Genomic DNA, 12252 nt, shown 5'->3' on the forward strand with positions numbered 1-12252 from the left:
TACCACTTCCTCTGGCAGCTCATTCCATACATGTACCACCCTCTGCATGAAAATGTTGCCCCTCAGGTCCCAGTTGAATCTTTCCCCCTCAACCTAAACCTATGTCCTTTAATTCTGGGCTCCCACACCAGGGAAAAGACTTTGTTTACTTACCCTATCCATGCCCCTCATGATTTTATAAACCTGGATAAAATCACATCTCAGCCTCCAACACTCCAGGGGAAAACAGCCCCAGTCTATTCAGCCTCTCCCTGCAGCTCAAACCTTCCAACCCTATCATTCCTATAGGCCTCCAATGGCAATGCTTTGCAAACTGTTTCCAGCTGTGACCCCATTGTTAAGTTTGAAATTTGTCCTGCCAGTGAGAATGGTGTGAGGGCCTGTTTGACTGGATGCATTCCGTACTCCGGTCACCCATTGCTGCCTTGGATCTTACAGCCCCACAATTTTGGCTGCCAAATCCCCACTTTGTGAAGCCCTGTCCTCTGCACTCCAAGCTACAATCAATCTCCACTGTCTGATCACCAATGCTGATGGCAGTACAGAAACATCCTGGACTTTCCTGAATGCTGACAGAAGCATAGAAAATAGGAGCAGGGGAAGGCCATTTGACCCTTCAAGCTTGCTCTGTCATTCAACATGATCACGGCGCATCATCCAACTCAGACCCTTGTTCCCGCTTTCTCCCCATACCCTTTGATCCATTTGAACTTTATCTAACTCCTTTTTGCAAATGTTCAATGTTTTGACCTCAAATGCTTCCTGTCATAGAGAATTCCACGATTCTATAGCTGAAGACTTTTCTCACTTCAGTAAGTGATTTAGGTGGATTCCAGACAGAATGAATAGAGAGAAACTGTTGCCTCTTGTCAAGGCATTGAGAACAAGAGATCTGAGGTTTAATGTGAACGATAAAAGAGGCAAGAATGAAGATGAAAAATTTCACACAATGAGTGGGTCAGGTCTGAAAAGCAATGCCTGGGGGTGTGGTGGAAGCAGGTTCAGTTGAGGTTTGTAAGAAAGAGCTGGGCAGTCACCTGAGGATGATGATCTGTGCAGCATTATGGGGAGAAGCCATAGGAACAACACCAGATAGTTCCCTCATTTATAGGTCTGTTACAAACACGATGAATCCATCTGCACCATAAAGTTTAGCAGTTCCAATAGCCTTCATGTCCAGAGAAACTATCAAGAAACTATCATAAACAGACTATATAATGTCTCATTTATTTTATTGTCAGGTTCAGGAGTAACATTGGAAAACACATGGGTTCATTTTAACTGTTACTACCTGCTGCAAAACCTCTTAAATCTGATGTAGTAGCCAGAATGAGTTTCAAAATCTCGAAAGCCCAAAAGAATTAATCAGTCATTGAGCTTATCCCCAAATGAATCAAGATACAGATCAACAATTTGAAATGTCCAAATTACATTGATACTAAATGCCACTAAGTTTGTGACATGCTCTTATACGACAATAATCTGATATTCATGCTGACAGTGATTGGCTGTTGGATTCAGCAGCCAAGAGCATCTTCAATCATCAGTGACCACTAGCCAGATAAGACAAAGAAATCAATTATTTCATGTGTCACTGTTATTTGAGTAGAATTCAAGATCGAAAAGGCTTGTAACTAAAAAGTTTAGTCTTTCATCTCCATTATCTAAATGTGAGTACGGTATCCCAGTTAACTCATAATATCATTAAGCAACCACAATAAATAAAGCCCTGGGATACATAACAATTGAGCAACTGCATCTCAGCTAGAATTGAACTAAAGAATCATTGCCGAGAATCTGTGAAGAGCTGATTAATAATGATGAATGACTTGGTGTATATTGTTACTGAAAAATGCAACCTTAGATTGATGTAGACGGCAGGGTGAAGCTAATCTCCTTCATCTCCACAGTCCCATTAATTAACAGTGGATTATGAATGACAGAAAGGAGTTTCTCTATGCACTGATAATTAGAAACATGGGAGTTGCTCGATGAAAAAAAAAGCAAGACCCATCTACTTTGTCTTCCACAATCTTGGGAGTTGTGTGATACAATAATAATGGAGTTGTTAACTTGCCACAACCATCAATCTCTATCAGTTAGACCACAGCGGACCCAGGAAACTCGCAGGCTGGTAAGAGCATAGGAAATCTTCAGTCCAAAGTCACCTTTTCCCTTCTGAGCCTGCTATAATTACCATACCTCATGTCTCAATTTGCTCAAGTTCACTATTTCAAAATACTGTACTATTTTCTGAAGCGACTCTATCTAATTTGAAATTGAATCAATCATGACAAGCAGACCCATCATCTCTCTAGAGAGTAAAACAGTAAATGCTGGAAATCCTGAGTAGGTTAAGCAGCAGGTAAAGTGGAGCCCCAGAAACTGACTCAATGGGCTAAATCTTCTAGCTGTGATCCCAACATCCTCTTCAATTCTCCATCAGGAACAAAGGGGAAAGGCCCTGATGTGATGTAGCTGGCAACTTTCCTGGAGGCAACCAGTTCAGAAGGCTTCTGGAGACAGGGTCCCAATTCACAGCCTCCAGGAGAATGCTTCAATGGGTCATGGAAACAACAGGCCCAGTCAGCCTGACCATAAACAGACCCTTCGGTCCAACAATCCATACTGACCAAATTTCCCAAACTAAACTAGTCTCATTTGCCTGTGTTTGGCCTGGGCCCCTCTGAACTTTTCCAATCTGTGTACCTGTCTAAATGTCTTTTAAAGGTGTAACCATGTACCTGCGTCCTCTGGCAATTCATTCCACATACGAACCACCCTCTCTATGAAAACGTTGCCCCTTAGGTTCTTCTTAAATCTTTCTCCTCTCACCTTAAAAATATGCCCTCTAGTTTTGCAATCCTTCCTTAGGAAAAAGACCCCTTGGTATCCACCTTATTTATGCCCCTCATGATTTTATAAATCTCCAATAAGGTCAACTCTCAACTTCCTACACTCCAATGAAAAAAGTCCCCACCTATCTTTGTAACTCAAACCCTTCAGTCCCAGCAACATCCTGGTAAATCTCTTCTAAACCCTCTCCAAATTAATAATATCCTTCCAATAGCAGGGCAGCCAGAACTGTACACAGTACTCCAAAAATGATCTTACCAATGTCCTGTACAACCTCAATACGACATCCCAATCCTATACTCAGTAGTCTGAGCAATGAAGGCAAGCGTGCAAAATGCTGTCTTAAACACCCTGTCTGCCGATGATGCAATTTTGAAAGAAGTATGTACTTGAATTCCTAGGTCTCTCTGTTCAACAACACTGTTAGGGCCCTATCCATTAACTGTGTAAGTCCTGCCCTTGTTTGTTTTACCAAAATGCAATATCTCGCATTTATTCAAATTAAACTCCATCAGCCATTCACTGCTGAGACTGAGTGATATAACAAGATCGCCCCAAGGTGGATGTCAGCCTCAGAATAATTATAAAATTGTAAAAGCAACTGGCATCAGGCCATCAGTATGGAGGGGGAATCCTTTCCAATGGGCTTTGTGTTTGAGGAGGGCTGACGGGGCAAGGTGTTCTGTCTGCTGTTGGAAAGACACCAATGAGCTACCATTTATCTCTAACTGGTAATGCAGTTATCAGCTAACCATTGCAGTCGAGCAGGTAACTGTTGATGCTGAGTCATTACTCCCAGAAAGTTATCTCAGGAACCAACCCTGGCACAGGAATCTGTCATTTTGTCTCTTTTCCAACCTCCAAGTGCATCTCCACAAAATCACAAAACTTACCACATCATTTCAGGTCATTGACCTTTCATCAGAACTGGAGAAAAATGGTGCAACAACTTACATGATGAAATGGGTGATGGTGCAAGGCATGTTAAATATATTCAAGGCTGAGACAGACAAGTTTAAAGAGTCAGGGATTCGAGGGTTATGGGGAAAGGGCGGGAGAGTGAGCTTGAGGATGATCAGGTCAGCATGTTCGCATTCTAAGGCGATGCAGACTCGATAGGCTGATTGGTTTGTCTCCTCGTATGTCTCATGGTGTTAAAAAGAGATTGTCACTTGAGCAAGTCGAGAAACAATAAAATTCAATTCTGGGGCCAGAGGAGCCATAACTGGCAACAACAGAAGTATTTCTCTATTTCAAACGTTGCAAAGTTTAAAAAACTTCAATGAAATTAAGGTAGGGATCAGGAAGTTTTCAGAATGAGCAGTTAATCTTCATTTTCATATAAGTGTGAAGTAAAACACTGGAGTAGGAAGAATAAAGAAGCCACATATTGTTAGGCTAATGAAAGATTAAATAGAACAAAGTAGCATTGGGATCTGGGGTTACAGAATTACAAATCACTAAACACAGCGGAGGCTAACCAGGCTGTTAAAGTAGCAAAAGCCCTTCATCAAGCCTTTATTCCTGATGAAGAGCTTTTGCCCGAAACGTCGATTTCGCTGCTCGTTGGATGCTGCCTGAACTGCTGTGCTCTTCCAGCACCACTAATCCAGTATTTGGTTTTCAGCATCTGCAGTCATTGTTTTTACCTTGTTAAAGTAGCAAACTGAGCAGTGGTTTCAGGTAGAAGAGAAACAATTAAAAAGTAGGAAAATCCGGTTAGCTTAAATCAAAACTCTGTGAGACCACAGGTAAAATAATGTGCAGGGTTCTAAGTCCACATTTTAATGTTCTGTTTCTCAAAATGGGTTGGGGGAAGGAAAGAACACTAGTGAGATGGCTGGATTTTTGATTCGACCCTTGACCATTTTCATGAAAGCTGATGCAGGGGGAAAATCACAGAACTGTTAAGAAAGTAATGATAACATTGCAAGTCAATGGAGAGTCCTCCATAGATATGTGTTTTTCTCATTTAGATGGCTAGATTTCAGTCATTGTAGCTTTTATACAGCTACATGGAGACAGGAGCCTTGAATTGGAGATGGGAGAATTTAAAAGTGAAACTAATTAGTTTTGCCTCCATCACAGTTTATCATGAAATGTTGTAAGATGAGTTGTGTCTGTATTCAACAAGGTGACAACAGCATGATTGGAAATTATAATTGTCCATTAGATAGAGGTTTTCTAATAAATAAAAAGGTAGAGTGCATTTCACACTGTTGAAAGAGTAACTTAGCATGTTAACACACCAACTACAAATGTTTAATCCTCCTTCCTTATTTTAATCGCAGAGAATAGACACCCACCATTACAGTTTTGAAACCTGTTTGTTTCTTTGGAGAGTTTTATGGGCTTATCGCTGCAATTCAATTCGTAGAATCCTTGCAGTGTGGAAAGAGACCATTCATTCCATCGAATCTGCATTAACTGTCCACAGAGCATCCCACCCAGACCCTGACCCCCAGCCTATTCTGTAACTCCCCATTTCCCATAGCTAAGCCACTTAGCCTACACATTCCTGGATATTATCGGTAATTTCCCATGGTCAATCTACCCTAACCTGCACATCTTTGGACGGTGGGAGGAAAGTGGAGGAGGAAACCCACGTAGACATGGGGAGAATGTGCAAACTCCACACAGACAGTTGCCCAAGAGTGGAATAAAACCCAGGTCCTGGTGCTTTTTGTTTACTCAGGGTGTTTTGTGGGTTATTCAACAGCTTCCAAAAGTTATAACAGGGCTTGGAAATTCTGTTCGTTAAATGATAACAGTTGAAGTGGGGGGGGGGATTGATTGATGGTGAGAGTGGTTTAAAGTGATCAGGAGGATCAACTGTAGGTAGATGAGTCACTAATTGCCACAATTGACTCTGGTGACTGTGCAAACATCATCCTTATATGTATCTTATGCTTACTTTGGCAAGAAGACCCTCAGCATTATCAGGACTGTCCAGATCGAAACGCCCCTGGGGTCACCTGACCAAACCTCCAGGGCTAACAGCTGACCAGACCATCTCCAGGCCTTCGGCAGAATCTGACGCTTCACCAAAATACAAAGGATGAAGTAAACCTACTGAGATCACTTTATTTGATTTGATTTGACTGATTGATTGTCACGTGTACCTAAGTACAGTGAAAAGTTTTATTAACGAGTAGTAGAGACAGATCATAGTAAGCAAGGACATACAGAGCAGAGGGTGAAAAAAAACTCATACAGAACCATATAGGTTACGCCACACAGGGCGTGCACCAGACAAGATCAACATTAACAAGATCAGCATTATTTGAAGTTAGAGAGTCCATTCATCAATCTAATAATAGCAGGGAAGAAGCTGTTCCTGAACCTGCTGGTGCCTGATGTATCTTGTGCCTCATGGAACGGGTTGTAGATCATTACCAGGGTGTGATGGGTCTTTGGTGATGTTGGCAGCCTTTCCATGGCAGTGAGCCATGTAAATGGAGTCCATGGATGGAAGGCTATCTTCCATGATGGTCTGGGCTGTGCACACCACCTTCTGTAGTTGAAGTCTATATTATTTGGTACATTGTCACATAAATTATAAGTGTTTGCCATGTCTTTGTTTCCTCTTAGTAATGAAACCATGTCCCCATGCCTTTGGTCCTGAGGACCAGTGGATGGGGCAATGCAGTGCAGACATCTGCCTCTGTCCAGCAGACCCTGAGGGACTGGGTCCAGCCTGGATCAACAACACTGTTAGGCCTGGGCCTGGATCTCCATGGCAATCTCCAGCCAGGATCAACAACAAAGCTGGGCCTGGATCTCCATGGCAACCACCAACCTGTGCATAGACTCAGCCAGACACTCACATTGACTTGTTGGACTAGGCTAGATGTTCAATACTGGCATGCATTGTTAATGTGTCAAAGAGTGTGGTGTTGGAAAAGCACAGTCAGTCAGGTAGCATCTGAGGAGCAGGAGAATAGACATTTCGGGCATAAGCCCTTCATTGGAATGAGCCTCATTCCTGATGAAGGGCTTAAGCCTTAAACATCGATTCTCCTGCTCCTTGGATACTGCCTGACTGGCTGTGCTTTTCTAGCACCACACTCTTCGACTCTGATTTCCAGTATCTGCAGTGCTCACTTTCTCTGTGCATTGTTAACGGTTTCATTGCTAAGAGAAAGCAAAGACATCTCAAGCACTTCTATCTTCATGTGGGTTCCAATGATAGCTCAATAGAGTAGGTCAAAGAGACCAATTAGAAACTTTCCTTCCACCTTGCAGTTTTTTACCAGCTTCTAGAAGGACTGAAATAGTTCACTGTATCACACGGCATCAATGACCCACGTATCTAAATGCTAAAGCAACAATATCATCTGATTGTTTTCAGCATGTAGAAACATTGAATTTCACTGATCTTCATTATTAAATTGTTTCAATACACAGATATTGATGAGTGTGCCCAAAATAAACACTACTGTCGAGAGAATACCATCTGTGTGAATGGCGCTGGGTCCTACATCTGTATCTGCAAAACGGGTTATATTAGGGTTGACGATTATTCCTGTACAGGTAAGACATTTGTCAATAAGTGAAATAATCGAGGTGGAGTGTCGTATTATCATTGGATTAATACTGAAAGGTCCATACTAATATCATGGGAATGTAGGTTCAAATCCTATCATGGATTCAGGAGGTGATGGTTTAGTGAGATTATTGCTAGATTATTAACCCAGAGACCCAATTAATGTTCTGGGGAGATGGTTACGAATCCTACCATGCTAGGTGGTGGAATTGACTTCAATAACAATTTGGAATTAAGAGTCTAATGATGACCCTGAAATCATTGGTAATTCTTGGGAAAACCCATCCGGTCCATTAATGCCCTTTAGGGAAGGAAATTGCTATCCTTACCTGATCTGGCCTACATGTGACTCGAGACTCACAGCAATATGGTTGTTTCTTAACTGTCCTCTGGGTAATTAGGGATGGACAATAAATGCTGGCCTGGCCAGTGACAGTCATGGATGAATTTTTAAAAGTTCAATTAATAAATTCATAAAAATTGAAATCTAGCTTCAGGATGGTGACCATAAAACTAGCACAAACCATTAGTAAATGAAGTCTCTGTGGTTTGCTACTCCCTCCAGGGTGGATAGGCTTCCTCCATATTGGTGGCACAGTGGCTCAGTGGTTAGCACTGCTACCTCACAGCACCAGGGTCCCAGGTTTGATTCCAGCCTCAGGTGACTGACTGTGTGGAGTTTGGACATTCTCCCCATGTCTGTGTGGGTTTCCTCCGGGTGCTCTGGTTTCCTCCCACAGTCCAAAGACGTGCAGGTCAGGTGAATTGGCTATGCTAAATTGCCCATAGTTTAGGTGCATTAGTCAGAGGGAAATGGGTCTGGGTGGGTTACTCTTCGGAGGGTCAGTGTGGACTGGTTGGGCCGAAGGGCCTTTTTTCACACTGTAGGGAATCTAATCTAATCCTTCCCAAGGTATGGTGCCCAGATCTGCTCCAAGTGTGGTCTAACCAGATTTTGTATAACCACAGTATAATTTCTGCAGCCTTATACTCCAATCATCTAGATATAAAGAGCAACATTCCATTAGCTTTCTTGATTATTTTCTGCACTTGTTTGTGACATTTTAAATATCTATTCACCTGACCACCACACACCCCCTCTCCCCACACCCAAGTCTCTTTGGACCTTCATTGTATTGACCTTCATACCATCTAGAAAGTTCCCTGATCTATCCTTTTTGGTCCAAAATGGATAATCTTTCACTTGCTTACATTGAACTCCATCTGCCATAGTTTTGCCTATTCATGTCATCTACTAATATCCCTTTGTAATTTTATGCTATCACATCATAGAATTTTATAATGCAGAAGGAAGTCATTTGACCCATGTCCATACCAGTTCCTGAAAGAGCTAACTGGCTCATCCCAGTCTCCATTCCTGATGAAGGGCTCCTGCCCGAAACGCCGATTTTCCTGCTCCTCGGATGCTGCCTGACCTGCTGTGCCTTTCCAGCACCACTCTAATTTTGACTTTAATCTCCAGTATCTGCAGTCCTCACTTTTGCCTAGTTCCAGCCCTATCTCTGAAAACCTCTGATTTCAGACTTCCAACTACACATCCAGCTCTGCTTTGAAGCCTCCCATGGAATCTTCCTCCACTATCATTCCAGGCAGCTCATTCCAAATTGTAACAATTGAGTAGAGCAGCTTCTCATCTCACTCCTAGCTTGCTTGCTTGCAGTCTTGGAATTGTGAGCCCTAGTTGCTGGCTCTTTTCAAGAATGGTTTTGGATATTTTTCTTGGGGTTAAAGGAATCAAAGAATATGGAGTTTGATAATCAGCCAGGATCATAATGAATGCAACAGGCTTGAAGAGCTATGTTTCTGCATCTCATTTAATTTAAATTGAATGCTACAGAATTATCTTGCTTACCTAGCTGAGTTAATTGAATACCTCCTTCGTATCGGAAAGATGTTGTGAAATTTGAAAGGGTTCAGAAAAGATTTACAAGGATGTTGCCAGGGTTGGAGGATTTTGAGCTGTAGGGAGAGGTTGAATAGGCTAGGGCTGTTTTCCCTGGAGCGTCGGAGGCTGAGGGGTGACCTTATAGAGGTTTATAAAATCATGAGGAGCATGGATAGGATAAACAGACAAAGTCTTTTCCCTGGGGTCAGGGAGTCCAGAACTAGAGGGCATAGGTTTAGGCTGAGAGGGGAAAGATATAAAAGGGACCTAAGGGGGAACATTTTCACACAGAGGGTGGTACGTGGATGGAATGAGCTGCCAGAGGAAGTGGTGGAGGCTAGTCTGATTGCTACATTTAAAAAGCATCTGGATGGGTATATGTATATGAAGGGTTTGGAGGAATATGGGCCGGGTGCTGGCAGTGGCTAGATTGGGTTGGTATATCTGGTCGGCATGGACAGGTTGGACCGAAGGGTCTGTTTCCATGCTGTACATCTCTATGACTCTATGACTCTATGTCCTGCACTATCCACAATGCTGCCTAGCTTTGTGTCATCAGCATATTTGGATAATGACTTTCAATGCCACTATACGAGTCATTAATAAATAATGGGAATAATTGAGGCCGTAACACACCTTGTAGGACACCACTGGTCACGTTACCAACTTGAGTACTTATCATTATCCTTACTTTCTATTGCCTGTCTCAACCAGTTTCCGAGCCATGTCAGTAATTTGCTTTCAATTCTTTGGGCGTCTAGCTGAGTTAATAGTCTCTTATGTGGGACTTTATCAAATACCTTCTGAAAGTCCAGAAAACAATATCTACAAACATTCTCCTGTCCACTAACTTAATCCCCTCTTTAAAAAATTTCAATGAGGTTAGGTAGGCATGATCCACTAATCCTGAATCCATGCTAGCTCACTCTGATTAATTGAAAATTTTAAAGATGTTCAGTTACCCCAATCATTGATTGTAGACTCCAGCAATTGCCCCAGCACACAAGTTAGTCTAACTGGTCTGTAATTCCATGGATCTCCTCTTCCTCCTCCTTAGAAAGAAGAATGACAAGCTATAAAGCAAAATGACATTTAGAGAGAATGCATTTCATACAGCTAAATCCAAGTCTAAAAACAGATGAAAGGAATTGAAACAGTGCAGAATGTTGAAGGGAAATGTGAGTAAAATGAGGGTGGACTTGGGTTTGTTCATCTTATACCTTTTTCAATGTTTATACACACAAGAAGTGGCTATTTCTACTCCTTGTGAAAATGATTTCCCACTTGCTGATCCTATCACTGATCTTCCACTGTTAGATGTGCGGTGAAGCATTACTTTGTTGAAACAGCAAGCCATGGCCGTCTCTATGAATGCCAATGTTACAGTTAATCCACAAAACAAAATTCTAGGCACTGATAGGGAATTGCAGCCTGCTTTCTTATTAAGTCTTTTCAGTTGTTATTGAAGGTTTTTGGGAAGACCTCTGAACTCAATCTCTGCGCTATAACAGAGAATGAAAAAGAAGGGCATCCTTCTGAAAAATAAAAAATTGTTAGATTAACTTTAAAAAGAAGAACATGCTATTATATAATTAAGCGAAAGTGAGGACTGCAGATGCTGGAGATTAGAGTCAAGAGTGTTGTGCTGGAAAGCACAGCAGGTCAGGCAGCTTCCAAGGAGCAGGAAAATCGACATTGTGGGCAAAAACCCTGAATCAGGAATGAGGCTAGGAGCCTTGGGGGGTGGAGAGATAAATGGGAGGAGGATGGAGTTGGGGGGAAGGTAGCTGAGAGTGCAATAAGTGGATGGAGGTGGGGGTAAAAATGAAAGGTTGGAGAGGAGAGTGGAGCGGATAGGTGGGAAGGAAGATTTCACCAGTTTCCTCATTTCTCCTCCCCACACCTTATCCCAGTTACAACATTCCAGCTCAGCACCTTCCTCACGGCCTGTCCCACCTGTCCATCTTCCTTCCCACCTATCCGCTCCACCTCCCCTCCAGCCTATCACCTTTACCCCAACCTCCATCCACCGCTTAACTACCTTCCACCGAACTCCACCCCCTCCCATTTATGTCCCCACCCCCGAGGCTCCCAGCTTTATTCCTGATGAAGAGCATTTGCCCGAAACGTTGATTTTCAAGCTCCACAGATACTGCCTGACCGGCTGTACTTTTCCAGCACCACACTCTTGGCTATTATATAATCAAGTTTAATTAACTTACTGTCAATTTTGTATTCATTAAATATTTATTACACATTTTAAAGTTAGTGGTATATATTCAAGGCTCCTTTAGATTTTCAATCAGAAATGGAATCGAAGGTTATGGGGAAACGGCAGGAAAGTGAAATCCATGATTATCAGTTCGGCCATGATCTCAGAGTCACAGAGATGTACAGCACGGACCCTTCAGTCCAACTTGTCCATTCTGACCAGATGTCCCAACCCAATCTAGTTCCATTTGCTAGCACTTAGCCCATATCCCTCTAAACCCTTCTTATTCATATACCCATTGAGGTGTCTTTTAAATGTTGCAGTTGTAATGGCCTCCACCACTTCCTCTGGCAGCTCATTCCATACACATACCACCCTCTGTGGTCCTTTTTATATCTTTCCCCTCTCACCCTAAACCTAAGCCTTCTAGTACTGAACTCCCCTACCCCAGGGGAAAAGACCTTGTCTATTTACCCTATCCATGCCCCTCATGATTTTATAAACCTCTGTAAGGCCACCCCTCAGCCTCTGATGCTCCAGGGAAAACAGCCCCAACCTGTTCAGCCTCTCCCGGTAGCTCAAACCCTCCAATCCTGGCAATATCCTTGTAAATCGTTTGTGAACCCTTTCAGGTTTCACAACATCTTTCCGAAAGGAGGGAGACCAGAATTGAAAGACAGAGCAGATCAATGGGCTGAATGGCTTATTTCTGCTCCAAAATCTCATGGTCCT

General features: G+C 42.5%; 1 protein-coding gene across 3 annotated transcripts in view; it reads left to right on the forward strand.

Moving 5' to 3' along the window:
• LOC140458014 (protein kinase C-binding protein NELL2-like) overlaps nucleotides 1–12252 on the forward strand; it is a 375163-nt gene that overhangs the window by 141804 nt on the left and 221107 nt on the right. For 2 of the 3 annotated variants that reach the window (XM_072551970.1, XM_072551972.1), the window contains one exon: nucleotides 7264–7389. The exons of the other annotated variant lie outside the window; for it this stretch is intronic. In XM_072551970.1, the coding sequence (XP_072408071.1) occupies nucleotides 7264–7389 (126 nt within the window). The remainder of the gene's footprint in view (nucleotides 1–7263; nucleotides 7390–12252) is intronic. 3 annotated transcript variants of the gene reach the window in all.

This window comes from Chiloscyllium punctatum, chromosome 32, assembly GCF_047496795.1.
Source record: "Chiloscyllium punctatum isolate Juve2018m chromosome 32, sChiPun1.3, whole genome shotgun sequence".
In the NCBI taxonomy this organism is placed as follows: Eukaryota; Metazoa; Chordata; class Chondrichthyes; order Orectolobiformes; family Hemiscylliidae; genus Chiloscyllium; species Chiloscyllium punctatum.